Source organism: Passer montanus, unplaced genomic scaffold, assembly GCF_014805655.1.
Source record: "Passer montanus isolate IOZ18808 unplaced genomic scaffold, ASM1480565v1 scaffold36, whole genome shotgun sequence".
NCBI lineage: Eukaryota > Metazoa > Chordata > Aves > Passeriformes > Passeridae > Passer > Passer montanus.
In genome coordinates this window covers 4,645,864-4,669,850 of record NW_024368374.1, presented here as the reverse complement: position 1 = coordinate 4,669,850, position 23,987 = coordinate 4,645,864, and the positions used below count along the sequence as shown (strand labels likewise).

General features: G+C 41.0%; 1 protein-coding gene across 1 annotated transcript; it reads right to left on the bottom strand.

Moving 5' to 3' along the window:
* Nucleotides 1–1,335: 1,335 nt before the first annotated feature.
* TNFSF11 (TNF superfamily member 11) lies at nucleotides 1,336–23,750 on the bottom strand. Its single transcript, XM_039716719.1, is given in 6 exon segments — nucleotides 1,336–3,412; nucleotides 8,574–8,672; nucleotides 8,754–8,799; nucleotides 15,227–15,394; nucleotides 23,564–23,675; nucleotides 23,677–23,750. Coding segments are annotated over 6 exon segments (921 nt in total). The 3' UTR covers nucleotides 1,336–2,990.
* Between the last annotated feature and the right edge of the window lie 237 nt (nucleotides 23,751–23,987).

The window sequence follows — 23,987 nt, the reverse complement described above, 5'->3', positions numbered from 1 at the left end:
CTGCTTCCTTTTGAATGCACAAAGGGTAAGAAGGGACCAAGGCATGACAGGGAGAATAATGACAACTCTTACTTGATTTCTGTTTTGCAGAGAGCAGAGTAAGAGCTGGCCTTATAATTGTTACTCTTACAGCAGCCTATAAAGCCCCATGAGGACATTCTCACAACCCTCCCACCTAGTTTATCACTCAGCTAGAAAACTTGCAGCCAGAAGATGCTAAGGAAGGAAAAAAACCAAAAACCACCACAAGCCTCAAACCATTTAGGCTTCAAAGTTGGCGCACAAGGGAAATTTAAAGCCTCGTATTGTGAAATTTAGATGCTTATAGACCTCCTATTGAGAATGTGCATGCTAAGTTGAGCATCAGGAGCCATTGTCTCAGCTCTGGTGGCTTAGGATGCACAGACAACCAACAAGTCTGTGCTCAGGGGTTCAACACATGCTACAGGTCCTGTGACCTTCTCCAGAACACACTCACAGCCCACAGGCACTGTCATTTAGGTGACATTTAGTGCTGGTGGCTCCCCTCCTTCAGATCACACCATGTGTGGGCATTTGCTACAATCAGCTGCTAAGTCTAACTTTACTTTCAAACCACCTGAACCCCCATCTCTACCTCCCCAGAGGGTGACTTAAACCCCCAGGACACAGAACAGACATTTTTCTCCCAGCCTGCCACTGGACATCTTTGTAGTAGGAAAAAATAATTGTGACCTGTAGCCCCTGAAAATAAATAAGAGCCCCAGATTCCTCAGTCATTTGTGTGTTTGAACTGACAACTATTAGATGAGATGTGAAACATCATGGGAAGCCTTCACTTTCAGCTGAATTTCCAAGCCCTAAAAATATAACCTGACTTGAAAGCGGTGTATGTAGATCTGAAGCCAAATCAAAACTGTGTAAAATTCATTGTAATTGTCTCAAAATAGGTGACTTATGCCTCAGTTTTCTTGAGTGGGTTATACCATACCCAGCCGGTACATTCTGAAATCAGAATAGAATCATTAAAGCTGCACAAGAACCATGGGTACACATGAAAATAAAGAAATCACAAAGTTGGGTTTTTTCTTAGAAATGTATTTTATAAGAAAACAATATTAACATTAAAAAGAAATGTTTATTATACAGTATAAAATAATTGCTTGAATTCAACTCAGTTCCTTTAACAAAAAAAAATTTTTTTAACGCCTGAGGATTTCTATGCAGCCCCAATTCCTACAGATTTGCTTCCTACTGCAATAAATAGTGGGCTTTCCCCACATCATCCATAGAGCACACAAACACTTCATAACCCTCCCTCATCCCCCTGCCCAACAAGTTGCTGTCCCCTGTCCAGATGTGCTCTAAACATCACCTCAGTATTTGCAGCCTTCCCCCCGGCCCCTGTACCCACCCTCAGGTTCCATGCCCCACGTCTCTTGGCCAAGCACTGTACAAGCAACAACTCACTGCAGGAGCCTCCCCAGTTAATCTCTTGGCTAAAATCAACAGTGGCCAGCCACTGACAAATGTATAAATGGCTGAGGTGTTCTCAGCTGTCTGTCCTCATAAAACCTGCAAGAACATCTCTTAACTCTGCCATTCATCTGCCAAAGCTGGCAGAAGGGTGCAGAGTTTTAAAAGCTACAGTGGGAGACAAGAACAGGCAATGCAATGACATAAGCTTCACTTTTTCAGGAAACTAAGCTAAAAAAGTTACTGCTCAATTGCAGAATTTAACACTGCCAGATTTTGTTGTAGGAAAATACGCCTGCTCAATAACTGTAAATACCCCTAAAACATTTCTGGGACTTACTATGTATTAATTTTTTTTAAATTTTGTTTTTGCGTAATGCCAGCTTAATTAACGTCCAGGTTTGAAGGGCACCCAGTGACCAGCATTCTGGTATCATTACTCATGGCATTGGTGTGATTTCGTCTCCCTTAATACTGACAAGTTTAAAAGAAATGTATTAAGTTAAGAAGAACAAAGATATATATTACATTTGCTAATTGCAAACAATCTCTTATAGCTGCATTTTTTCCCATTGGGATTAAAAAGTGCACGAGTTTAACATGTCTGTACATAAAAACAGTTTAAAACATTAAATATACAAACAGCAAGAGATTTTAAATATTTTGTATCAAATACTATAGGACAATATAATTTACATTTTTTTTACACAAAACATTACACCTGAAATATAACTTTAGATATTACAGAATATAAAAATACATACTTTTTGTTTAAAAAAATGTATTTGCAGGTTCTGGCACAAACTAACACTTTAAAGGCACGTCATATTTTGGCAATCTATATTTGCAATTAACTGTGCAACAATAACAACATGACCTGTAATTAACTTTTTAGAACTGCAAGAGCAGATGATCTCTCTTCTTCCTGGAATGGCCCTATTATTCAGGTAACAGTTAAGCTGGACTCTTTAAGTGTTCTCCAACCTATATTCTGCCATGGTCTGAACTCTGCAACCCTAATCCAGCAAAGCATAATCAGCCCTAACTCAGCATCTGAAAAGCCACATGAAATGCAATGGGACTAGTCACACTTTCATAATCTTTGCTGGCTCAGGGTCAGAACGCTCAACCCAAGCAAAACGGAGCCCTAAATGCAAGTTGGGAGCCAAGTTCTGTCCTGCTCCATGTTTGCACCAAAACTAGTAAAGGTAATCAGGGCAGAACTTGGCAACAGAAGCTCAATAATATTAATTGTTTTGATTTCAACAACTACAGCAATGCAAAAGGCACAATGACTCTACTGAGGCCAGTGGAGACAAATGAAGTAAAACTGCTGTAAGACTGCATCAGGAGAACTCTGTATCTTTGCCCTGTCATATATTTGCAGGACTCCCACTGGAATTTGCATGGGACAAAAACGTGTCTCTAGAGATACACGGCTTATACAGATGTAATTGGGTTTCAGAAGATTTTCAGTTCTTCAAGTTCTTTTTGGACAACTAAAAACTCAAATTTTCAGCACGCTAAAGCAAGATTCAATCTAAATCTCTAACTTTAAATGCTCCAAAGTAAGTTGCTTCTTGCGAAGAATCCAGTAGTAATGGGTTTGATACCTGGATACTTATCATTTCTCCGGATTTTAATTTAAAAAATCCCCCTACATTTACAGAATAAAAATGAAATTCTGAATTCCCTGACCAGTATTTGGTGCTTCCTCCCTTCATCAACACATCAAAGCGCCTTATTTTAAGGTTTGTCTTAATCACATAAACCATTAACTGAAGCCCTCTTTTAGTCAAGTTTCCTGAAGTTTCATGATGTCTAAAACAAATATTGGCATAAAGATAGTAAAATCCATCTTGATTAACAATCAGTTTTCCATCATTGAATGTCATATTTGATAAGTTTGCCTGGCCTTTGTCATGATGCCAGGATGTGAGGTTCACTTTGCGAGTTCCTGGAAATAAAGAAAAAGAAAAGGATTATTTATAAGCATTTCATGAACTTCAACATTTAGAAAACAACCTCTATTATTTTAGAATCAATAACAACTAGAGTTCAATAGGCTAAAGTGAATATGAAGCAATTATGATAAAAAATCCTAAAAAAAAAATTAAAAAATCTCTTTTCACCATACATTCCCAGATTTTACCTGGTACTTACAACTTTGCCCTCCCAGCAGAACATCTGCTAGACTATGGTACAAAACAGCTGCTTGGCCTATAGTTTGATTATGCTAAGCAACCATGCAACAAGCTCTGCACAGGCATTGCATTCGACCTAAAACTTTATTCAAGTTTCAAGTAGTTGAGGGGAATGTGGAAAAACTTGTTACTGGTCTTTAACATGTAGGTGTTGACAAGAAATAACTAAAATTTGGAAAAAACTCTGAACTGGCAATTCCCAAAAGAGAGAGCTTATGAAACTTTCCATATTTTATATTCTTATGACTGTAATGGTAGAAAGATAAACCTATTTTCCTTTGAAAAACACCAAAAAAATGGGGACAAGTCAATACAGTTGTGCATCTTTAGTACCACACACTAAGTTGCCTAGACTTCACACAGCACTTAAGTATTTATGACAAACTTCCTGATAAGCACAAGCCACTAACATTCTATTATTCAGGGTAACACCCAGGGCATAACAAAACAGATGGGAGGTGGCCAACTTGTCCCCCTAACCACTACTAATTTTCAGCACACATGACTGACTCCACTTACTCCCTCCCACAGCAGTGGGTTCACACAGGTTCCAGAGAACTTCACTCCTCAGCCTCCCAGTGCATCTAAATGCCTGCCTGAAATATCCAGTACCTCATTCCCCCAACAGGGAACCAAAACAGTCCATCCTTAGCAAACTTTCCAAGGCACACAGCAGGGCACGGTGCCCTCTACCCTGAGCATGTACACAGGCACGCCCCAGGACCCCTCCAGGTCTGTGCAGAAAGGGAGGGGAGGTAGGAACAGGGGGATTTGAGAAAGATTAATCTCCCCTAACTGCCAAGGGCAACCAACTTTTCCATGTGAGAGGAATATTTTAACAGCAGCCCAGAACAAAAAAAACCCCAAACTTCTGGCTTTCTTCCACAAAGATGTAAGCAAAAGCACTGTCAAAGGCAGATCACAAGTAGCTGCTCCCCTATGGGTCTAGCGCAGCCAGGTAGAAATTATGAAAGCAAAAACAGACTGAGAAGCCAACTTCTCTGCAGTGCCTCAAAAAACCCCATCTGAAATCCATCAATTAACTGGGAAAGACAGCAAGATCTTAAGTCTCTTAGCCAGCAATTATTCACCTGCAAAATATACTGAGTTAGGGGTACCAGAGTGCAACTCTGAAGCACCAGGAACAGCTGAGGAAATTACAGAACTTTGCCTGCACATCATTAAGTCTGGGAGAAATACTGCCCCATGGAGGGTGGGCTACCTTCAAGATCAGGAGGATGGGCAAGAAATCACTGCCTGGATCAGAGAAGAGGCACATTAGATACAGGACAGGAATGTACACCTATGACAGAACAGAAAGGCATGCCATGATTGCCTGGTGGCACACTGGGTAGTTCTAGGCAGGTTTTATTTGTCTGACAAGTCAACTTTTTAGTTTCCAGTCAAGCTGCAATTTGGAAGAAACCCTCAGTGGGAAGATGTTCTGCTGAAGAAGGCAAAAGAGAGTAAATAGGTGCCACAGTCTCTTGTAACAGAGAGGAGCTCTGGGTGAATTTTGGTTACACTATTTGGACGCTCAGGGGAACAGGCCAAGAGATGATGGGAGATGACCCTCTCTGTTTTGAGCAAAGGCTTTGTACAGATAATTTCTGAAGCACCTTCCAAGCTATATTATAATGCTGTGATCGTGTGCTGAGGCAGACAGGCATTTTGCCACAATTCAGAGCTCCAGAAGAGGAGTGCCACAGCCAGCAGCACAGCACAAAGATGCTCTGGTAGGAGTTATGCCATGCAACCTGTAATGGAAGGAGCGAGCAGGTTCTCAGCACTTCTGGTGGTAACACACCTAGATTTGGAGACAGCAAAACAAGCAGTACCCTGAAACACAAGAAGTGCAGGAAACTGGAGCATGTAAGTGCCAGATCTGCTGTCCACCAATGTTATGTATGAGAAACTCTGACACATAACCCAAGCCATGGGACAGTCAAAAGTGCTGCAATAAAATATCTTCTGGGAAATAATTTACTTTGGAACCATGAAAAAAAAAGCACAAGGTAAGTCCTGTTGACAGAGAAGGAAGTGGCTGGGGAATAATGAACAAAATAGTCTTCCAGACAAGGCAAAAAGCTTTATTTAAGAATTCAAGATAATGCACACTCTCTCTCAAAACTGAAGATAAATGAAAACAATGTCTTGCTTTTTTTGTGAGCTTGAACTAAGATTAATACAAATGAGTTAAATAAAATTAATGAGCAAGAGGGAAGATGATGTGAGGAGAACAGAGGAGAAAGGAGCCCTGTTTTGATAATTTGTTTGCATCCTAGTAGCTTTCAGGAACAAACAAAGCCTGAAAAAAGGACCAAAGCACTGTTTGCTCTGAAAAGTCTTTTGCAGGCAAAGGGCAGCTAAATCAAACCTGCAGCTGTAAACAGCTCAGAATACTACAGCATTTCCTTAGACAGCTAAAGGTATCAATTCACACCCCAAATTACATATTTAACATTTATATTTATTTCTGTTTGCCATTTTCCCCTTTAAACTGTAACTAATTTCTGCAATCAATTTATAAACCAGAATTCACTGTTTTCATTTGAAACCTAGGTCGCATTTATAGTGAGCTCTGGTAAAAACCAACCAGCAAGTATCCAGCTCTAACCTAAGGCAGCAAACTTAAAAAAATACACACAGCATGCCAAACCACTACAGCTTCTGTGCCAAAGGTGGGTGGGGACACCACGATCTGAGCAGGGTTATTTTCCTCCCTCCCTTGCACTATCCCCCCAGCTGCAAAAGTCCACTTGAGGCCTGACATTACTGTGAACCAGGTAAAAGCAAAATATTCTCACAGACACTGCTCATTGTCACTTCATGAAGGGCGTTCACTAGAAAACTGCTTAAAATCCTGTTTGACAGTGATGAAGACTTTTTTTTTTCCTGGCACTGTTTATTCTGGATGAGTTTGATGACAGTATAGAACCTTAAAATACTAAGAGATCTGTCCACTCAGGGATGGCAGAAAACAGTTAAGATGGATGTCAGACATGCAGGGTAAAGAATCAGGGGAAGAAAATAGAAAAATTTTCCTGAGGGGTCACCAGATTTTCCTCTCCCATCTTGTTTTCTCTGACTGCAAATGGCAATTTCTTTCTTTATGCCTGTCACTAATCTCTGTGCTACCCTGCCAAGTGGGTACTGCCTCATGCCAGTGAGCATGATATTGAAGTGCCTCACAGCCAGCAGGTTCAGGGTTCCTGCTATCCCTAAGGATGCAGCCCCTCACTGCTGCAATGCCCACAAGGGCTGCAGAAGCTGTGCTCATGAATTAACTCCTGGCAATGCTCCTCTGCAAGAGGCAAAAGCCAGATCAGAAGGGAGTATATGCACAGCTCATCACACTGGCAAGGGGTTCATCTGCAGAAAAAAATGAACAATGTCTCTCTCCCTGGCCATCACCCATAGATGTGCTGTGCCACACCCTTGAAGGTTAGTGCAGCAATGCACAACTGTAAAAATTATCAGCTGCTGAAAACTGCAGTTTTAAAATTACAGTCTACAGCAAAATTCAGGTAAGCAGCAAATAAATTCCACACAGAATAAGGTGGATTTCCCAGACTGTAACACTGACACACAGCCCATTTCTGCAGATAAGTGATCTGTTTCTATGACTAGCAAATTAATTGAAACCTTCTAAAGATAAAATGCTAAGGCAAGTTTACTGATACTGAATCTTCTACTATTGACCTATTGTAAAGTAGGTCAAAGCCAAAATCTGACTAAAATAGAAGATTGTCGGGAGGCATTTGAGCTAACAAGAAAGCCTGTGGAAGTTCTGACTGCCATCTGACAAGCTGTTTAAGCTCTCTGCTATAAAGTTCTGGACTGTGGCAATGCCAATGCACTTGAAAGAATCCTATCCCTCCTGGCAAGAAGCTGTACAGATGTTCTTTGTCTTTAAATAGAGCAAGAGCAAGGTATTACTATGCAGGCTGCTAAAATCTCAAATTTTGAATCTCAACACACCATTCCCCTTTGGTTTCATTATATAAAACAGAAAGCAATGTGCATAGCTCAATTAACAATTAGTTCAGCCCCACAGAATGTATAAATCTTCAGAGAAAGAAGACAGTGGTGATCAATGCACCCCTTCTTAAGATCCTCTACTTAACAGCTTCAGAAAAAACTCTGGTTTACTTCTACCACACCAACTGTTTGAGAATACAGCATTGAGAATACAGCAAAAAATCTCAACTGACAGTGCCCCAAGGCAAAAACTAAAACTGTTCTAACACTATCTTAAAATGTCAGGAATTAATCTTTTCCTCTGGAAAGTGTTCCAAGGCAGACTCATGTCTTGTTCTCTGATATTGTACTAGCAAGGACATTCACAAAGCCATCTGAATACTTGTGTGCAGTAAATAAGAGCTCTGGCAAGATAAAAGAATGCCATCCTCTTACCACAGGGGCAGATAAAAGCCACAAGAACAATTTTTTCCCCCTGCTCAGTAGCTTGGGCAATGTTTTGGTACATGCTTGTATGTATGCATGCATCCTCATGGCTGGTGTCCAGTGGGAGTGAAAAACTCCTGATGGGCCCCACAGGCCAAAGGAAAATGGGAAACTTTAGAGGAGAGAATTCAACGTAGATCTTCCTTCCTCACCTGAAGACAGCACAAAGGGGTAGGATTGCCCCTCAAGAGGTTGGTCAAGAAAAAGGGCAATTTGAAATGGAGGCCATTTCAAATCAGCACAAGACTCACACAAAGGGGAGCCGTCCTCCTCTTACCACTACTCCTGCTGCCTCTGAAATTCTTTAATGCATCCAATTTATTCTCACTATCAAAAGCCATTTCTGAAGTCCCAGTCTGTTGCTGTTTTGCTGAAATATCTTCATATACTTCACTTTCTATACATTTATATTAGTATTGCAAGTATTCACTTAAAAATCAAACTTACCAGATGGAATATTCTTATCATCAATAATGAGATGGGCAAACGGCTGCTTCTCAGGTTTGTTCCTCTTGTACAGTTCAAGTCCTAATGCCTCCATTGCAGCTAGAGATAAAAGAAATGCATTATCCCAAAAAGACAAGTTTAGTGGAACTAAATATTGCTTATTCATAAACCAATACCTACCTTTTTCTGGTCTTGGTGGCGTTCTTCCCATAGCACGTTGGACTTCCTAAAATGAGAAGGAAACATTGCTTTGATGTTTTCTTGGTATTGTAACAACGTTTAGTTTGCACACCTACAATAGTCTGTGCATGTATCTGGGGATGCTGTTCCACCTGCAGCACATTCAGATGTCTGGGATCTAAATCACGTAAATACGATAATTTATGTAACAGGCACACACAATCAAATTACATCTAGTAATCTGGTAATTCTAATAAAGGTGGATAGAAATGCTAGTATGTATGATCACTGCATGATTTACTCTAGTGCTGACAGCACATTTAAAATCTTTTCTACTTACTGTACTGGGAATATTTCTCTAAGTATAATGGAACAATGATTGATAAGAAGGCATCACCTCAAACAATGGAATTTATGAACTGATTTAATTTCTTGGAGTCTAAAAACAAAGAAAGAGGCATTTCTATACAGGAATTAGTGTGTAATCACTCTAACAACTAAGGACAGCTAAACTCTGAATTTCATTTGTGATGAGGTGAATGAAAACCTCCACCCCTCACCACTGGCCACCAACAGGGAAGGCTACAAGGCTTTACAATCAAGGCTCACTTCTAACAAGGTAAGCAGGAACTGAAGGATTAAGTATCATCCATACTGGACCAAAGGGACTGGGTGCCAGACTTCAAAAGAATGTCATTCTTAGCTGCAGATAAATTTTAACATAAATAAGAACTATGCTACCCAGACCCAAGAACAGCACAAAATGCAGACATCAGGCACCACAAAAAGTTTTTCTTTTAATCATTCACACCTGTACTCCTCTTGAGAAAAAGATAAAAAACAGCAGATTTCAAAATTTAAGCAGCCTGTTCTTGTTACAAGCCTAGACTGAGAGTTAGTATTAAGCTCAACCCGCAGTTCTGTCTCTCCTTTCCCCATGACTATCTGTTTTCTAAAAAAATGGAGGCAATATGTTTGTTATTCTGAATACCTCATAGCATGGAGCCATCAAGAAGGCGTTTAGTACAAGGAAACATTTTGCTGAAGATAGCCCCCTTTGAACCTAGGAGTGGTCCTTTACTTCATCTTTCTGCCACGCACACTGCTGTTTGCCTGATTCAATCCATGTATATGAAATACATCTCAGCTTTGGCCAGATCAGCAAAGTCCCACTGTGCTCTCAATCACTGGGGTGTTTCAGAATTTGAAATCCTGCTCTGAAAACACCTGAAGTCCTGCTTTTATGCAGTTTTGCAACCGCAGTGAAATATGTAGTACCTTGGCTGGTGCATTTATTACTCTCACTTTCCCCCTTCAGTAGGTGTTTAAATGTTAAACCAAAATGAAAAGCCACAGCAGTGTGGAAGTTGTAGTATGACTATCAAAGCATAATACTTCAGCTGAGATATGCTGATTTCATAGATAAGAATCATGAAGATGCTTTTTGCTGTAAAGACGAAAAGAAAAGCAGAAGAATCACAACTTCAAAAGCAGCAAAACTTGCATCCACTTCCCGCATTTACATTCACTTTGCTTCTCTGATCTTCCTACTTCAATGTCAGTTTTAGAAGCACAAAAATGAAGTTCAATTCTAGGAGCTGCATGTCAGCATCAGCCACTAGCCACACTTGAGTAGGAAATAGGAAGATGACAAGAGAACGCAAGTACTCGGTACAGCGAAAAATAGCAAAAGCCTCTAAAGAGAACAGGATGTAAGGCAAGAAGAGCCTGGGAGATAGACCACACTCTCAGAGATTATTGCAGCACACCCATCCCAGCCCTTTTTCCCTTGAAGGAGAGACATGTTCGTCTTCTTGCTTTCTCAGTGGGAACTTCTCAGATGTGGAGTTTGGTTCAATATCCCTTCCTTTGGGAGGATGTGATAGTGTCCTTGCTTGGAATGCCTACTGAGCAGATCCAAAAAGGACCATGTACATTCTAATCTCCTACTATCTAGACCTGGTACTAAGAAAAAAAAAAAAAGAAATGTCCCATGATTAATAATTGCTCAGCCCTTGAAAGCCCTGAATTGGTCAACTACTATTCTAGTTTTAACTTACATTTTTCTTAGGAGCATTCAGTTCTGCTTCTGCACATTTCCAAAGATGCTCTAGCTTAAGCAGCTGAATACCTCATCTTCTGAAACCCAACAGCCTGACTCAGCTCATCTTCCACAATGAATGGTTCTGGTCCTCTCGAAATCAGTCTGAGCTGCTCTCCTTCTAACTGGTGGTGGTGCTGTTCATCTGCAGCTTCACCACTCAGTAAGCAGGACAGCTACCCAGGAGGACTTGGGTCCACAACTCTCCTTGTCTGGAATTCATGATTAGCTCAACTGGTTAGACCATGGCACTAACAACCCCAAGGCTGGGGGGTTTGAGCCAATTGTTCATTGATTCTTTTGTGAGCCTGTCACTGGATCAGAAGTAGATAGACTGTGGCCAGAAAATAAAAATCCTCCAGCAGCTCTCTAAGTTCCAGACTAGTGTCAACTTCTTTACTTGATTCTGACCAGCCTCATCAAAGTTTGATATTCTGTCATGTTGCCCCAGCTTCCAAAATGAAGACAAAATACATTAATTATTCCCTAGGTTTCCTCCTAAGGAATAAGCAGTTTAACACTTCTTGATTTTTTTTTTCACTTGATGTTCATACAGTTCCAAGGTGCTGAAACACAACCTACCTTACAAAAGCATTTAACTATGCATTTGCTTCTGACCCTGAAGGACATTTTTCAGTGGATGTTTGAAGGTAGCCTCTTAATGGGATTATAAAATCCCCAGGTATTCTTACTGCAAGGAATTAAGAGCTGTGATTTCTCAAATCACCAAAGTATCAACTGCTTTTTTTAGCTGCTGAATGTTGTTAGGTGTCTCATACTTACAATGTAGAGGTTCATTAAGGAGGCAGAAGCAGCTCAACAGAACCCATGACCAAGACACTGCTATAATGGCATGAACACTGCTGACAAAACATTACCAGCAACTTCTCTTAAGACTGCCATCCACAGAAGCATGTGTGATACCAAGCTGTTCAGTTATTTTTAGCAGAACTGTACACAAAAATCACCCCACTCTTAATCTTACAACAAGGTGCACTTGTACACCTTTGTCATTTGCTCACTGCCCACCAAGTCAACTCTGCTGGCCTGCTTCCCACATTCCAACCTCCTCCACACACTCACTGTTTAAATAACAGACAAGGAGTTAGTCACAAAAATTAAAAACATGTCTTCCCTTCATCCAAAAAAAAAAAAAAAGAGAGAGAGAGGTCACTAAGAAGCTCCAAAACATTCTCATTTTAAAGCTAAAAATCATGTTTTAAGAGCCTGGAAAGTTGGGAACTGCTCTCTAGCTCATTCACAGCAGGTTGCAAAAGTATCTGTTGCTCTTGAACTTCTGTCCAATGCTAAGGATGCAGAGGACAAGGTTAAACCTGAAGACATGACGTTTGTGAAAGGTTTTTAGTCTCCTTTAGCTTTTATCTAAATATCTCAGTATCTACTTTGAGCAGCTCTAAGTAGCCTTTAGAGACCAATGAAAAGAGAACTTCTGGACACTCACTTATTGCTTCAGATGTGATCTTAAAGATTCTTTAAGCACTTGACTCTTATTACCAAGTGCTTTAAGTACAGTACAGATCCTGATACCAAGAAGCAGTATCTGATTCTCTTGCCGGAAATTCAGCAATTTGAAGAATGCTAATCAGAAAAGAAGTAAAATAAAAAGTACATGAACCTATATTCATCAGACTGTAGTTTAGAGACTAGTAATAAAACCTCTCTCCAAATGAGTAGTCTACTGCTTGCAGGAAAAAAAAAAAGGCACATACAACTGTAGGATGGAAACCTGCAGAATTGTACACAAAATTTTAACAACTTACAGCAATCATTTGTGAAACCTTTATTTGGTCCATAACTACGTGCTCTTTAAATGTCTGCTAAGTATATAGATTTCTTTATAAATGCTGCCCTGGAGGTCTAGCAAAGCACTCTGCTGCCATGTGAGAGAACAGCTTATGCCTGAACTCCACAAGCAGCTAGAACCTGGGAGCACTGCCAAGCAAAGTTACTTATGGATTGACCCAAGATGTGTTTGCAGTCCTTTCCACTTCAGGCTCATAATAGACTTCATAAGGACTGTGGTTGGAGCATCTGGGCTGCCAAAAGATTTTTACATGGAAAAAAATTAAGCAAACACACTGGCTAGGAAAGCATATTATTTGGCTGCTTGCAAATTTTATATGCAATATTAAAATAGTCTCTCTACTTAGTAAGCTGCTCCTTAAGAAGATTATGTTAAGGAATCAATCATTAGATTATGATTAAAAGAAAAAAAATATTACTTTTTCAGGAGACAAGTATTTCTAGACTGGACCTTGCAGCACTACTACACTGGTTTTCATAAGGCACTTCCACTTTCAACATCAATCTCTGCTTTACATTTAAGCACTCTGTCTACAGGTGTGCAAAGAAAACCGATGAGAACTGGCACAGGAAGCTAGAAGCTGTAACCAGACCATAAACATGAGCAAAATAAATTTGTCTATTTTCATTTCCTGAACATCTTGAATTGCAAAAGACAGTATTTTGAAAAATCAAAAAACAAATGGTAATTTAAAATGCTCCATTTTAGTCATTTAGCATGCTGCCAGTTCAAATAAGGATACTGGTTCTTAAAACACATGTAAGTTAGATTTTTTATTCTCCTTAAGTAAAGTGAAGAAAGCACAGACAACAGAAAACCTCCTTTAAGTCACATTAGCTGGATCCACACACAAAGGAGTGTGTGCAACTCCAAGTAAGTTATAGCTGCATCTCTGCTCCTCACTCTTGCAGGGTGACTGAAAGGCAGAATTTACTGATGATGATAAAGTATAATTCTGCCTTGACACTGTTACTTTCACTTCTCTGATGTACCAAAAAGATGTAAAAAGCCCCAGGTCACCACCTGCCTATCTGTCTTTCTCTGTCATTGATACAAGATGACAAAGCACCCAGATCACTGGTGCAGCTGCTTAATAAATTCCATTGCATTCAAAGGAACTTCAGAGTCCAATTACTTTGGCAAGGGAAATTTCATTGTTCTCAAACTAATGGTGATCAGCCAAAAAAGTTATCCCTACTCACTACTTATCCTGGCCACGGACATTGCAGCATTTAACCTCCATCCCGACTGGCAGGATATAAAGCCTCAGCTAAAGCCAGTGCCTTTGTTGAGTAACCAGCAGCAAATGACCAGAACACAGGGCTCCCCACTGACTTACTGTAACAAGCTCCTTCCTGTGTCACGAGTGAAGGAGCAGCCCAGCACACAGCACATATGGAGGTGCAGCGTGAGAGGCTCTATGAAATGCAGGAGGAAAGAATTAATTCTACAGACAAAACCCTTTGTTTCCTCCTGAAGCTCTTGAAGGAGGTGGCTAGCAAAAGGGACAAGAGATAGATTCCTATGTCTGTGTTTTGTTGACAAAAAGATCTGTGACTTAGAGCTCTCAGTTAAAACCAAACATCACATTAGCACAATTCAAATGGTAAATTTAACTCAAGTACAGTTCATGCTAAAGCATACATGAGTTCAGCTCAAATCTAATGTAGTACCCTTAAGGAAAAACTGCCAGTCCTATGAAGATGTGAGGCAGTAAAGTTGTAATGGGCCTGATAAGCCAGAAAAACCAAGTACCATAGCAGACATCCATCTGTTACACAGCCCATAATTAGCACTAAACACTATCATGAACACAAAAAGAGATCAAAGGCAGTAACTGCAATAAAAGGGATTTGTGGCATATTTGCAGCTTGCCTAGGCTTCTTCATTAGGGCTGACTTTTTGTGTCATTTGTGTTTGGGAACAACCTGTCATTCTCAATTCCCGGGGAAAGACCACCCAGTTATCATGCTACGGCCAAGCAGGTCTCCTGCCAGTGAGAGACTGGCCTGCACAGAACACAGAACTGGCAAAGTGAGCAAAACCAAAGCAGGAATTGACCCTCATTTTGGACTCCACAGTAAGAAACAAGAGCAAATGCTATCTCCTTTTCCTTCAGGCAATATTTTGCTTGCTGATGATCTTGACTTAAGAGAATCTTATTTGGAAGATTCCCTTGAAAAGAATGTGGAACTGACACTTGTTACAAGCATAAGGAAAACCTATACAAATGTTACCATAAATGACTATTGTTCAGGCCCATCCAAATTGTCAGAATGGCTAATCACCTAACTACCATAAGTTTTCTTAGTACAACTTCAAGTCTTTCTTTCTTAAAAAAAATTAAATAAAAGGTACTTGAATACAGAAGTGGTTAGCCATTACCAGATTCATCAGCAAATACAATACAACCCTGGATAAAGCACCTGGAGTTACTCAAACATCAGGAAATAATTTATAGAACTTACCTCTGAATACAGATTTCAGAAAAATTGTTTTAATTTCAACAGGGCCATGAAATAAAGAAACATTATCTGTGCCACTCACCCTCTGCACAGCCCTTTGGAGAGCCTGCTTCACACTTCTACAGGATTCTGGCATTAACTTTGCTTCTTGACTTTCAAAGGAGGCATCATGCAAATCTGTACTTTCTTGGTGTCCAAAAAGTGTTCTGACACAGTGTGCATGTTCTTTTGAAATTCTAGTAGGGTCCATCTGAAACAAAAACATAGGCACAACCACAGTTCTAAGTGTTAGAGACACTTTTCAAACACCTAAAAGTTTGGCCCTGGCTAAGTTTATTATCTAAATTCTCATTATAAACAGTAGAGAGAAAAAGTTCCCAACATCAGTGTTAATTTCATCCAACAAATATGCCAGATAGGAGAATGAATTATCTGCTGGTGCTGCCTATTTCATTAGCTTCAACTAGATACATGACTTATAAAAGATAAATCCCATTCTTATGGTAAAGTCAATATTTTTGAATTCCGTATTTTAACCACTCATGGCAATATCACAGTTATTTTAGCATGAAACATACACCGTTATCCTACCTCAAAAGCTGCTGTTTGTAAGATTACACATGAATGTCAAGTAGAGAAACTTGGGGAAAGTATGTATGTGTGTCTATAGCACATCATTTTCAAGAGAAGACACAGAAGTTATCTCTGAAACCATTTATCACTGAAATTGTCACTGAAGCTGTCAGTCAGCTATCACTGAAACTGTTTTATGGATGTGCTCATTGTGGATAAAGTTCATTTTCTTCATTGTAGCTGTTATGGGACTATGTTTTGCATTTGTGACCAAAACCATGTTGGTAACTCAGGGATGTGTTTGTTACAGCTAAGCAGGGCTGACACTGAGTCAGTGCCTGCCTCCTACTCCACCCCAACCCACCAGAGAGAGGGCTGGGGGTGCACAAGGAGCTGGGACAGGACACAGCCTGGACAGTTGACCAGAACTGACCAAAGAGATACGCCAGATCATATGGCATCATGCTCAGTATATAAAGGAAAGAAGGAGGAAAGGGAAGACATTTGGAATTTGTATTTGTATTCCCAAGTCACTTTAGGGAAAGGGAAGACATTTGGAATGATGGTATTTGTCTTCCCAAGTCACTTTATGTGTGGTGGAGCCCTGCTGTCCTAGGGATGGCTAAACAGCTGCCTTCATATTCTGCTTCCTCTGCATTTCCAGCTTTTTCTTTACCTTTTAAATTTTCTTTATCTCAACCCCATGAGCTCTCACTTTTACTCTTCCAGTTCTCTCCAGAATGCCATTAGGGAGTGAGCAGCTGTCTGAGACTTAGTTGCCAGCTGGGATTAAAGCCATGACAGTGGCAAGAGATATTGCTGTGTGAAATGGTCACAAAGACAGCAAGGCAGCAGAAGTTAAAGACCAAAAGATTATTAAACTGCACCACAAGACACCTCTGCATCATTGGACAAGGAATGGTAAGTTTAGAGTATCTGCAATACATTTTTATCAATCAGTCTTTGTGACTCAATCAAGTATATTTTTAAATCCTGTGTGGTATTGCTTAGATAAACTGAAAGATAATCCAAGGATTAGGACTGTACCTTGACAGCATTTTATTGCACAAAAACTATTTAAACCATTTCACCTTTTTTTCACATATTCCAAATCCTTTACACTGAAGAGATTAACAACTATCTCTTGGAGATGGCCTAGGACTCTCAGAAATTGTTCTCAACTCGCATTTATTCTACTTTTACATCAGGCTTAAAGAAGGGTTTATGCACCTAAACTCTTAGTCTATGTGCACCCAAACTGTATCAGCTGGTCTATTTAAGAACATTGACTTCTGTCTTTCTTTAGTTCAAAAGAACACTTTTACCTGAGAATTACAAAAGGTTATTTGTAAGTGCAATGCAGAAATACGAAGACATCATGGACAGTGCCTAGTGTTCAGTTTTCTTTAACACAGAGCTGAACAAAACACTGTATCAAAAGGAAGTTTTTCACAATACAAAACAGCCAGAGTGAATCAAGCATATCATTTGTTCACAGGAACATAAATTCAACTCCCTAACCCCCCAAAAAAGAAGTTAGTTAACTTAAAAGTGTAAGGTTAGGATTACAGAGCTGAATTGAAGTCTACACCACCCAAGCAGCCACCCAATAGTAGCACACAGCAGAGACATTTTTTGCACAGACAGCAGAGCCAAATGCTGCCTCCATCACCACCCTTCTGCTCAAGTCTCCAGATGGAAAGCTCTTTGCCCAATTAATTCAGACCACTGTCAGATCCTGTAGCCTGGTTTAGCTGTCTCAGTCATCCCTGCACATCTGGAATGAAACAGGTCATAGAAGGTTCACCTGAAGATCATAAGATGCCACAGCTTTGACCACATATTTAAACCATTTCACCAGAATGGCTTGGAGGCAGAAACGTCTTCCTGTGATGGCCTGATACAGCTGAATCCCCAAAGAAAATCTGTGTATAGCCATTGCAGCTCTATGAATTACTAAACACCTCCACTAATGTCTTCTGAAGTCAGCTAGGGCAGTGCAGCTTTATTAATGTTTTCATTATTATTAATGTTTTCATTACTGCATAAGGAGATCTAAACCAGCACCTCTCTGCTCTCACCCCCTTCACCACAGAATTTAATTCCTGGATTTTAGTATCCTCTTCTAAATCAGTAACAAGGCAGGAATTTTTGCTGGCCTAATTTCCTTTAAGATAAGTTGCCCAAAACCAAGTCACTCCAGATATATCAGATAAGCATCGGAGCCAGTGCAGGGATAGGCATAAGAATTAAGTATCAGGAAGGCAGCACTAGCTTTAACTGACTGTAAAACTGCACTCTTCAAGCATCTCTCACACTATGTTCCACTTGCATTCAGAACCCAGAAAATCAACTAAAATAAACATAATGAAAAAGAAATAAAATAAAAAGAAATAATAAAAAAAAGAGAAGCACAAAATGTTTACCAACAGCTGCTAAAAGGCAGCTAATGCAGAATGGCATGGGTTGGAAGGAACCTTTGGATGTCTCTAGTCCAGCCCCCTACTTGAAGCAGGGCCAACTTGTACCTTAGGCCAGGTGGGTTAAGGCATTTTCTAGACAAGCTTTAGGGAATGTCCATCAAGGAAGACTTTTTTCAACCTCTCTGGACAAACTGTCCTAAAACTTCACTACTTCTAGTGTGTAAAAAACCTTGGGTTTGATATCCTTGGTGCAATTCATGACTGTGCCTTTTGTTTCTGCTGCATGCTTCTGAAGAGCCTGTCTTCAGGTAGCTGAAAACAGTGATTAGCTTCCCACACCTTAGTCTGTTCTTTGTCAAAAAATCCAGCTTTCCATTCTTTTATACGTGATTGTTCCTATCTGTCACAGTGGACCTTCTTCTGCTGGACACCTTCCTGTTTGTTGATATACTTCTGGTACTGAGGGACCCAAAACTGGGCCCTTTACTTCAAATGTAACCTCTCATGCTGGGATCATTAGAGACCTGACTGAACTGATGTCTCTTAACAGGATCTGGGTATCTGAGTCTTCTTCCCTCTACACAAACCACAGAATAGAACACAGAAAATTTCAGCAAATATCTGCTAATAAATTTGTATCAGTAATTCTACTAGACATAGACTACTAGCCCAGTTTTGGATTTACTAAAACACATCTGAATTACAGGCAAGAAAACTAGGTTTTACAGCACAAAGATAATGAAATTTGTAAAGTCCTGAGTGTCCAGCATGAAAAATAACGCCAGCACAGATTCATTGCTATCAGCAATCATTCAAATGTGCCACACAGTGCTGTATCACAACAGTAACAGCAGATTGTTCAGTTTACAGTTCATCTGCTCAGAAATCTGCACCTACAGGTGAAAGACTGAAGACTTAATGGAAGCACAGCAGCTGATGGTTTCAGCAACTTGGAGCTGTGCAGCCCACCCTGACAAAAACTGCAAGTCTCCAGAGTTACTGTGTGATAAGGGGAAACTCCCATCTTGGGACTAGCCCACCTGCTGCCCTCACCTTTTTCAAGGAATGCCTTCAAGAATAGTCTTCACCGCATTTAACCACGAAAATCAGCTCACTTGCCTGAAAAGGACTTCTCAGAAATCCTGCATCGTAAATCTTTACAGAGAACATGCCCTGAACTGCCATGGCTGTCAACAAGCACTACCGAGCACTGAGATCAAAACCGGGGAAGTAATGATGCACAGAAAAACTTCCAAAGACATGTTTTGAGAAGAACTTCTAAAGAACGAGAAAATTATTATGAAATACCGGAACCAGCTTGCTAACTTGCAAGGCAGGATACCTTCAGTAAAAAGTCCTAAAGATTTAATATCTGGAAGAAATATCAAGATGCAAACACAAATAAAGGAGAAAGCTTTATAAAGTGTGAAGTATCCTAAATACCCAAGAGGAATTAAACTAAAGAGAGGAGTATCTAGTTTATTTTTAATATCTGCTTTGCCTGACCTTGAAATCAGGTCAGTCTGTTCAGTGCCCCCAGTTTTCAGCATCTCTCATCATTCTAGTTGCATTTCTGGACTCTATTCAGCCACTTCAGGGCAGCCAAAATGAACTCCAGCATCATGGGTTAAAGTTACTTACAGAATTAAGGACCAATTTTCTGATGTAAAAAAGACTCACTCTGCTTTTAAAAGGCACAATACATTCCACCCACCTTTACTATTAAATTTTGCATCAATTATTCACTGTTACAATATTGCATTAAATACTTACTCCTTACAATAAATGTTTAAAATCTATACTTGTACTTCTTTTCAAACTTAAACCACTTTCCAGACTATCAAATATCACTTTGCACTCCGTGACCTTTCTTAAGCACCAAGAAGGGGTTCTTTCAGGCTTCTGGATGATGTTAACAATCCCCAGCAAGCTGTTTTTTCTGTTAGCCACAATGCTCACAAAGCTTCATCTGAAGTCTGAAAGGTAATAGTTTGAAAACATACCACAAGAATTCCACATAAGCATGAAATGACAATAAAAACTGGGCTTCCAGGTCACCAGTTATCCAACTGTGAACTCTTCAATCTGGTAGAATACTTGAAATTTGTACAGACTTTTTTTTTAATGGGAAAAGTGCACACTCTTGGAGGTCTAGCTCAAACTGTGGGCATTAGACACCCAGCCACCACATTTCATTTTGAGTACTTTCAATTTGCTTCACTGCCCTCCAGCTCAATGCTAGACCAGATTCCTACTCTTTTGAAATCTAATTCCACCAAGGAAATAGGCCAGAAAGAAAAGCTTAAAAGCTAAGCTTTTTGAGACTATACCTCAGCATTTATTAGTCAAAGTTAAAGAAGATACTTCTCTCGCCTTGCGCTGTGCATGAGTCTCTATTGAGTGATGACCTCCAGCTTATCTGAGTATCATAACTAAATTTTCATGGCATTTTTACAGATTATGAGAAAATACTCCTCAAAGTATAGGCAAAATAAATGCTTAAGACCAATACATTGTTTAATTTCTTGGACTCAGTACACTGCACAGGACAGACCAAAGAGCAAGGATAAAACATGCTAACGTTTTTACATTTCAGTACACTATTGTGATTATATTGGTAAAATTCAAACTTGTTGCTTTTTTCTTTTTTCCTTTCTTTTTCGACATACCAGCTCATTGTCTGACTTGCATGGCACTGCATTATTTCTTGGCCACAAACATGTGTTTACCCGTGAAAACCTAGTGTCAGTCTTAGTTATGTGTCTTGTGAAATTCCAAATGCTCAAGCCACAACATAAACAAAATTAAGGAAAAACCAAAACCTCAACTATTGTCTCAGCTTATACGATGTCATGATCCAGCCCAAATGATTTTATGCAAATACAGACAAAATGTGAGTGGTAAAACTGAGTCAGAGTTTATTCAGACTCTTAGATAAGCTTTAAAGAGCTTCTAAGATATATATATAATTTCTTAATATCAGCCTATACAGTCAAATCTTTCTAATTCACATTTGCTTAATTTACCAAGCAAACAATTCGAATCTTTTCATGCACAGCTTTTACTACTAATGGCTCATTATTTCTTAAAAATTAATTAAAAGTTTTTAAGTTCTGTTATTTACACTGAAAAGGCCAAATTGAAGTAGCTTAATAAAATCAAACATTACAGAAATCTTTCCGAAAGAAAGAGGTCTGATCATGTCCCATTTAAATAAAATAAATCTCAAAGAGTGTGAAATAAGAATTAACTGCTGCAGGACCTACTATGTTTTTCCATCTATCTTATTCCATAATTAGAAATTATGAACAAATATGAATTACCATATCTTCTTATAGTGAATGATGTACTTAATTCAAGAGTATACTTATTACTCTATTTGCCATTGATGACATGTTCTCCATTACAATTTTTTAGGCAATGACTTCAAGCCTACATTAAGTTATATCACCTCTTTAGGTGTTTTGGAAACTCAAATTTATGAAAGACTGCATTCAACAGCACTACTCCACATCTACAGGAACAAGAAACTAGCAAGAGAATTAAGCTGTCAAATGCAGAATTACACCTGAACCATGCCATTTTTTAAAATCAAGGAAGCAGAAGAAAAATAGCCATTATGGTTCTTTTTACCCTTTGTTAGGAGCACATGAAACCCTGACATGTACCTGTCAGGAAGAGTCTTTTATAAGGGGGTACACTTTGATTAGTTGTTTTGATTGCAATGGCTCTCGAGCCCCCTAATGAACACATAGCTGTGCATCTCCAAGCTACGTTTTGACAAGAATGTCTTTTCAGGTTCATGAACATCTGGAGTGAAAAACATTCCCCTGTCACAAGATGATGCAGGCATTAATTTATTTCACTGTCAAGCAAACAAGTAGCTTTAAGCTACTTTACAATGAGTCCCAGAAATTAAATGTCACTCTTCTGAAATATACAAGTTATGATTAACTAAGTGCAGTACTGCCGTTACATTTTATTTTTCGAAAAATGGAAAACACAAAGCCATTGTCAGTAAGAAAATAAGAATTAGTCGGCACAATAAATTATCAGCAGCGTTACTGTATATTTGACAGTCACTCATCTGATTAAGTGGGCATACACTTGTGCAACACCTGCTTTCAGAGTGCACTTAGTTCAGAAATCCAGCCTGCTACCTCAAGATCAAGTGCCTCTACCTAGAAAGTAAACCGAAACAGGTTTCCAGCCTCTGCCGACTTCAAATGAAAAGTACACACCACAGAAGCACCACTTCCACGACGGCAGTCAGACCCACATCAACAGAACCAGCTAGCATCCGACAATAAAGCCAAGCAGAGATCTAACACCTAGCCCTGAGAACCAACTAGCTGGCAGCTCCCCACTTCCTCCGAGAGGGCTCAGCTTTGCCGGGTAAGAGATGCAGCAGCGAGGGAATCCAGGCAGCCGAACCATTTCCAAGAAGCAGAGCCCTGTGCTCTCCGAAAGCCCAACCGCTCGTCACCTTATCTGCCCCGGCAGCGACACTGCCCGCGCTCCTCTCGGCACTGCGCCTCTTCCCAGGCATCCCGGCACACGTGAGGCCTGGCAGGTGAGGCGCGGCCCTCCCAGGCATCCCCAGAATCCCAGAAAAGGCTCCTGAGCTGCGGCAGGCACCTGTGGGCCATGCCCACGGGCACACAGAGCCAGCTCCTCCGCAGCACCCCTGACAAACCATCACGAGTGGTGGTGCATGACTATCTTTTTTGTCCTTAAAGCCATTTCTCCTGCTGGTGAAACATTTAAGGCAGCCAAAGACCTCAGCCACGTCACAGAATCACTTATTATGCAAAGTTGGATGGGACCCTCAAGAATCATCAAGTCCAACTCCTGACCCCACAGAGCACCATCTCCAAAAATCGCACCATGTGCCTGAGAGCATTGTCCAAACACTTCTAGAACTCTGTCAGGCTTGGTGCTGTAACCACTTCCCTGGGGAGCTGTTCCAGTGCCCAGCCACCCTCCGGCTGAAGAACCTTTGCCTAAAACGCAATGCCAAAATTCTCTCCGGTGGATAACTGAAAGCTGATCATTAAAAACCAAAGCCCTGCAAGACTTCAGGTGAAGGATCAGGACTAAACTGTTTCTCGAGTCAGGGAAGCCCTGTACCCCAAAAAGCAGCCGATGCCCGGAGCGCTGCCTGGAACTCCTGGTACTGAGCGGCTCCAGTGATCCGGGTACAGCACAGCACACGCTGGGAAAGGCACTGCGAGCCCACTGGCCCGACTGATCAGAACTGGATCAACTTTAGAGACACATAAGTGCCTTCTAAAACTTTTTTATTTGTTTTTCTTTAATTTACCCCCTCTATCGCACTGACACGAGGGCCTTGCTCTACCCTGCAGGGTGCGAGGCGACCGCACCTGCCTCAGCAGGAAGAGCCCGCGCCAGACCCCGCTTACCTGAGCTCGGAAGTAGAGGAAGAGGGCGACGCTGCAGACCACCTGCCCCAGCCCCAGGAGGACGAGGGCGGCGAGGAGGGAGCGGGACGCGGGCGGCGGGTGCGGGTGCGCGCTCGTGGGCGGCGCCGCTGCCCAGCTCCTCGGAGCCGCGCAAGTACTTGGTGTAGTCTTGGCTGGCGCGACGCATCGCAGCTCCGCTGCGCTCCGCTCCGACGGCTCCACACGCGGCTCCGCCGAGCTCCCCAGCGCCAGCAAACAACCTCGCCGCCCCGGCCGGGCACCTCTTATAAACGGGGCGGCCAATCAGCCCCGGGCGGCGCGCCCCCGCCGCCCTCCTCCTCCTCCCTCCCGCCCGCCGCCACACGCACCGCCGCCGCCCCCTCCTCGCCTCGCCTCCCCGAGCACAGGCCGGCCCCCGCCGGCC